The 5,942-nt window shown below is 31.5% G+C and overlaps 1 protein-coding gene across 1 annotated transcript; it reads right to left on the bottom strand.

The window, feature by feature from the left end:
- Positions 1 to 1,777: 1,777 nt before the first annotated feature.
- LOC141833777 (putative membrane protein At4g09580) lies at positions 1,778 to 5,498 on the bottom strand. Its single transcript, XM_074721276.1, has 4 exons — positions 5,033 to 5,498; positions 2,529 to 2,799; positions 2,245 to 2,415; positions 1,778 to 2,029 (listed from the first exon to the last, which is right to left on the bottom strand). The coding sequence occupies exons 1-4, from the start codon at positions 5,275 to 5,277 to the stop codon at positions 1,898 to 1,900; spliced, it is 819 nt and encodes a 272-aa protein (XP_074577377.1). The 5' UTR covers positions 5,278 to 5,498; the 3' UTR covers positions 1,778 to 1,897.
- Between the last annotated feature and the right edge of the window lie 444 nt (positions 5,499 to 5,942).

Here is a 5,942-nt window from a genome sequence, read left to right as displayed (position 1 = left end):
TAATTTAGTTAGATTTGACATGTAATTTTTTAATTATCAAAATTAAGTTTGACATATAATTTTTAAATTTTTATTAGTTAAAGTTAGCTTTTGATCGGTAATTTTAATTTTTATTGTTAAAGTTAGATTTGATTATAATTTATTATTAATTTTTACTAAAATTTGATCAATAATTTTTATTTTTATTGATCAAAATTTGATTTTCTAGTAAAGTTAGATTTATTTAATAAATTAAAAATATTTATTGATCATATTTATTAGTAATTGATATTATTTTATAAAAATACTTTTAAAATTTAAACACATATTTAAATTTTTTATAAAATATTATTTCTTTCTAAATTTTATTTGCTCTCTTTTTTTTCTCCTTTATCAATCATTTTTTTGCCGTCATTATTATGTCGTTGCTCTTCCGTAAGTTATTATGTCAAGTTTCTGAGAAGGTCTATTATACGTAGTCTTTATTTGCAAGAGGCTATCTTCAAGACTTGAACTTGTGACCTTTAGATTACACGATATCAACTTTACTATTGCGCCCAGACTACTTTTTATCGAAGTTAAAATTAATCAATAAAAAAATAAAAATAGTAATTAAAATGTATATTAATAGTATTATAATAATTTATCACTCATTATCAAATTTAACTATTTTTAACATTTTATTGACTAAATTTAATTTAATTAATTAAAAATATTTATTATATAAATATATTATTTTTAACAAATTAGATTTGAAAGTTAATTTTATTTATAAAAATTTTATTAATAAAGAAGTGAGTTTTTAGCATAATAGTAAAATTATTATTGTGTGACTTATTAATCATGATTTTTAATTGTAAAAAATAACATTTTGTAATGCACCAAATTGTCCTTTTAAATTTTACTAGTAAAAGTAAATGTCTTTAATAATATGTTATATAAAAATTTATTTTTTAAAAATTAATATTTAGTTTTTAAAAATATTAAAGTTTCAAATATTTTTTCCTACCTAAAGCCTCAAAAATTAATAAGACGAATTACTCACGCTTTCAAATTTAGTTGGTGGGTAAATTAAGAAGAAAATTGCTCATCTCCAAGACTAGTTGGATCGTAAATCGTGGATACTGGATTAAAAAAATTATATATATATATATATATATATATATATATATTATTTTGTGATAATAATTATCTTGTTAAAATTATATTTATATTATTCGATGATATGTAAATTTTTAATTTTGTGGATTTGACTGTATCGAGGTGTGAATTGAGGAAAGCAAGGAATGTGAAAAAAATTCATTAAGCAAAGGAAGAGAAAAAATAATAATCGGAGAAGAGTGAATATGTGGCGGAGGAAGAAATATCATTTTCCATCAGATTTAAATTAATGTGTAGAGGGATTTATAAATTTGTTAATCTATTATTTTATAATAAATAAACACGAAAAAGATGAATAATCTATCTTTTTATGAAATAAATACTAAAATTTTCCTTAAATTTTAAATTCGTCGTCGTCGACCTTGTGCAACAACAGGGAACACCTCTACAGCTGGGCTCCAAAACATTGCAAAATCCAATAAAATGGCATCAAGATGGATGAGAAACCAGAACAAGATTACAGTTAAGTAACCCATTTGAAAAATTCTCAACCCCAAGCAATCCTGCAAACAAGTGGCTAAACCTTGATATTACTGCTTAAGTATTACAATTTTTTGTTGGGTAATCTGATCAAACGTACATTTTTTTAAAAAACAAAAAATTCTACAAGCTACCCTGTCACCTCGCAAATAGTCAATGAAACAAATTTAAGGCATTTTGAGCCATGTCTAAGGATCAAAGGCCAGCAGCCCAACAAAAACTTCTGTAATTACATTATGTTGTTTTAGAAAAGAAAATATCACTTGCTTCAAAAGCCTCATCCATATGCCCGCTTTCTCTTTAGAATGGCTGGTGATACAGATATAAATCCGATAAGGAACAGAACTGCAAAGGTTTTGAAGTCGTATAAATCCCTAACTGATTTCAATTCGCCAAGAGCCAGACCAGCCTGAAGAAGAAGTGCACGTAAATGAGTGAAAATATATAGCTTCTCAATTAGTATTAGAACTTAACTATGATCAACATTTATCTAAGTGCTTAGCTAAGCCAAATATGGAAATGGAGCGGCCACCCAGCTAAAAGTGGATCGCTTTAAAGGTCGGTAGATAAACAAATGGAATGACAACGCAAATAGCAACATTGATGTAGATGATGAATACTTACTCTAACAGTTATATAAGATGCTGGAAGAAGACCAACCACTGTGGCAAGAAAAAAAATCCGAAAAGGAATGTCAACAATTGGAGATGCCAGATTTATGAATGTGTTGGGCAGAGATGGAGTTATCCTCAGAAAGAGCATGTAGTTAAGCAGCTTTTCTCTGCGTTTTGCTATCTGCAACCAGGAAAGAATTATAGATTCTAAGTTGAGCTGATCTTTTTCATCAGTTAATCAAGATGTGTAATGTAGGTCTTGGAAGCAGTTACAGTCAATAAACTCTATAATACCTCTGCCTGGAAGAATCTCAACTTCTCAGGCCACATCCAATTAATCAAAGGCCTTCCAATCAACTTGGAGAGAAAATAGCAGGATGAAGCGCCAGATGTTGCAGAGAAAACAACCAGAATGACACCCTTTATGACCCCAAAAAGAGCTCCAGCTAGCAGTGACAAAAATATGGTACCAGGTATCATGAACGTCTGCATAAAGATGTAGATGGAACAATATCCTAATATAAATTTGGCTTCGTAATCTCTAGCATATATGGCCAAGTTATCTCTGCAAAAGAGAATTAAAAAGAGCAGAAAATCAATACCTTCAAGGATGCAAAGAAGCAGAGAATTAACATTTTGACATGGAAAAGGGATCACTTCAACAGGATATCAAAGTCAGTCTCTCACCTTTAGGAATGTTAGAATTGAGGGGGCATGATAGAGTGTCACCTACTCCTCTAGTCCCATGTTAGTGCCTACGTGCCATCACATTTTGGCTTAAATTTGACACCCTTGGGTTCCACACAAGTCTATGAGAAAGTATAAAAGTCACTACTTCATTACTGAGACATAGTTAAGTGAGACCTCTGAGGAACTCTTAGTACTAACAAGGGCATAACATTTTGAACTGAATTAGGCTCCTTTGAGTTTGATATGGTTACAGAATCAGACTTGTACCTCAAAGTCATAATAGCATGAGAGGGCATGGTGAACTGATGCTCAATGCCCATTGTCTCACATGGACAATTATGCAGTCCATGACATCTTAAGTGAATAGTCATTTTAAGATGCAATACCCTTCCAACTTTTCAACTGAACAAATCAATCGACTATAATTTGAGAAGAGAAGGCAATGGGTATTGTAGTCGCTTTTGAAATCAAACTACCAAACATAACCACATAACTACAAGTATACATCTCCTTCAGTCTATTAACTACACTTCATCCAACAATAAATGCCTTAATGACTAGCATAGAGATGATATCACCACAAAACATCATTCATATGTATTCTTTAGCAGGGGGTATAAGCATCCAGTGAAGTTTATATAAAATAAATGCGTTCCCAGAAAAAACATCTATGATACCATCCTCAAATTGAAAAATTAGATCCATTAAGAAAAGAGAGATTATAATGGTTAAAAAATCTCTATGAACTTGCCTAGAAAAATTTAACTTTAACTACTTACTCAATCAATGGCCAAGTTTGAAGTTTGTGATAGCACTTGCAAAATGCAAAAGTGGACAAATTTTGGAAGTAACTAATTTGAGCCTTTAGAATTAAAGGTCCTTCCAAATTATGGAGAAGCACAATAAAATAATACGTTGTTATGCAATATTTATGAACTCAACCAACATTTCACTTGTGACAAGCCCTCTATCACCACAGGAGTTCTCAACTCAAGCTCATTTTCCAAAAAAAAAAACAGATTACACAATTTGACCATGAAAGCTAGATTAAGACACTTAAATAAGACTTAGTGTTTAAATTAACATGGAGATATGGGAGTGGACAGAAGGAAACTGATAGGGTCTATATAGAGTTTGCAATATTTATCATAGCATTATGAGTAGGAGGAAAACCAATTAGAAATAATAAAATCTAACCAAAAACCTCAACTTCCATTTAAATCTAATAGCTGGAGTCTATGAGAATTTAGCACATGAAACTAAAAGATTTAATGCAAAAGATGGTCAGGTGATGTATTTAGCTTAGTTTCTCAAACAATTAAATATAACTTGTGAGATTTTAGATGTTACACAAAAAGAAAGTGAGATGGAGAAAAGAAAGACAAAGAAGATGAATGCTTTCTTTTTTCAAAAGAATTCAAAATTAAACTTTTCTAAAAATTTAGAGTTGGATAAATTATTCAAAGTAAACAAACAAAAAAGGAATTTTTTCCTTTTTTTGTCAAAAGCTCAAAATTATGTTATTCTAAAAAATAAGTGCCATGGAAGAAAACAAAAGAAGATTAACGAAGGAACGCAAGAGGGAAGACACTTGGTTTAATTTTTCATAATAAAGAAAAAATAACTTATTCACAAAAAATTGGGTTTAGGTAAAAATTCAGAAAGGTCCGATTTTATCTATGCTTTTGTGAGAAGGTTGTGACCTTCTTAACTTATGCAGAATGGGTTTGTCTTGAATCTCAGTAAAATGTTTAACATACGGCGTACAACTGCATTGCTACTACCGTCCTACTACGGCCAGTTTGCCACTGCCTCCCTCAACCATTGTGCAGTCATCATGATCATAATATACATTTTCATCAATTCTAGCAGCATCCCCAGTCATCAATACAACCAGAAATAGTATGCATTTCTCATTCCCAACAAAAGCAAAATATCCATCTATGATTTCACATAGGTATGCATGTATCAACATATGATCAGACGAACGCATATACATACAGACTCAATAGCATTACATTAGGAGGACAAAAAAAAAAGGAAAATATAATTAAAAAATGAGTTTTTTTTTTGTTCTTTGCAGCAAGAAGCGAGAAAGGGGAACTCACTTGAGGACGCGGAGATCAGAGAGATTCCTAGGAATCTTGAGGATCTTATCATACTCGGCCTCCGGCATAGTGATGAAGATGCAGACCAGGCCAACAGAGAAGATCAAGAAGACGGCTGCGGCCGCGGTCGCCTCCCATTTGGTGAGCGAAACTCTGGAATCAACCCTGATGGGCTTCTTGGACGTGGGTGACCCCTCCACTGCGCTCTCCTCGTCGCGTCCGATCACGATCCTCACCGGCGCCATGGGAGCGATTGCGGCCAGCACCGACGCGCTAGATCGATCGTCGAAGAAGCGGCCGCCGCTGCTTCATCAAAGGAGGCCAGATCGGGGCGTGATCCCACGGGAGGGTGGAGGGATTGGGGATCTGGAAGCCCTAAAATAGACGGATTTGACGCTGAAATAAGGAAGCAGGGATCCGACAGCGAAGGTTGGAGTGGAAGGAGAAAGAAAGGGAAGAAGGGAGAAGACGGTGCCTGCGTTTAATCTCAAAAAACGTGCCGAAAATACATTTATTTATTTATTTGTTAATTTTCTTCGGTAATAATTTCTCCGCCCAAGGCTATTTTCCCCCTATTTTTTAAAACTAAAATTTAGTTACATATTTATTTTTTAAAATACATCTTATAATTATTTATATCTCTTAATATTATTTTTTTAAATTATATAATACACAATTCTTTTATTATCTAAATGGTTATATAATATTAAAAGATAAAAATTAAAAGGTTCAGTAACCACTTTCGTAGTTATGATAATATATTAAAATAAATTAATTTAATATTTATCAATTTAATTTTAAATATATTATATATGAAATATTTTTTTTATCAACTCTATTAAAATTATTTAAATTTAATTAAAATCATTTAATTTAATCAAAGTTATTATATGTAATTGTGACAATTATA

This window comes from Curcuma longa, chromosome 1, assembly GCF_044706935.1.
Source record: "Curcuma longa cultivar G26 ecotype Majalengka, Jawa Barat chromosome 1, ITB_CL_G26_1.1, whole genome shotgun sequence".
Lineage (NCBI taxonomy): Eukaryota > Viridiplantae > Streptophyta > Magnoliopsida > Zingiberales > Zingiberaceae > Curcuma > Curcuma longa.
This window is presented reverse-complemented; position numbering and strand designations above follow the sequence as displayed.

What these genes read in the sequence shown, in the direction of transcription:
- LOC141833777 (XM_074721276.1), bottom strand. Translation starts at nt 5,277, where the DNA reads ATGGCGCCGGTGAGGATCGTGATCGGACGCGACGAGGAGAGCGCAGTG. An exon ending in TGAGATTCTTCCAGGCAGAG is followed by an intron (nt 2,416 to 2,528) that starts GTATTATAGAGT and finishes TCCTGGTTGCAG; the next exon opens with ATAGCAAAACGCAGAGAAAA. An exon ending in CATCTTATATAACTGTTAGA is followed by an intron (nt 2,030 to 2,244) that starts GTAAGTATTCAT and finishes CTTCTTCTTCAG; the next exon opens with GCTGGTCTGGCTCTTGGCGA.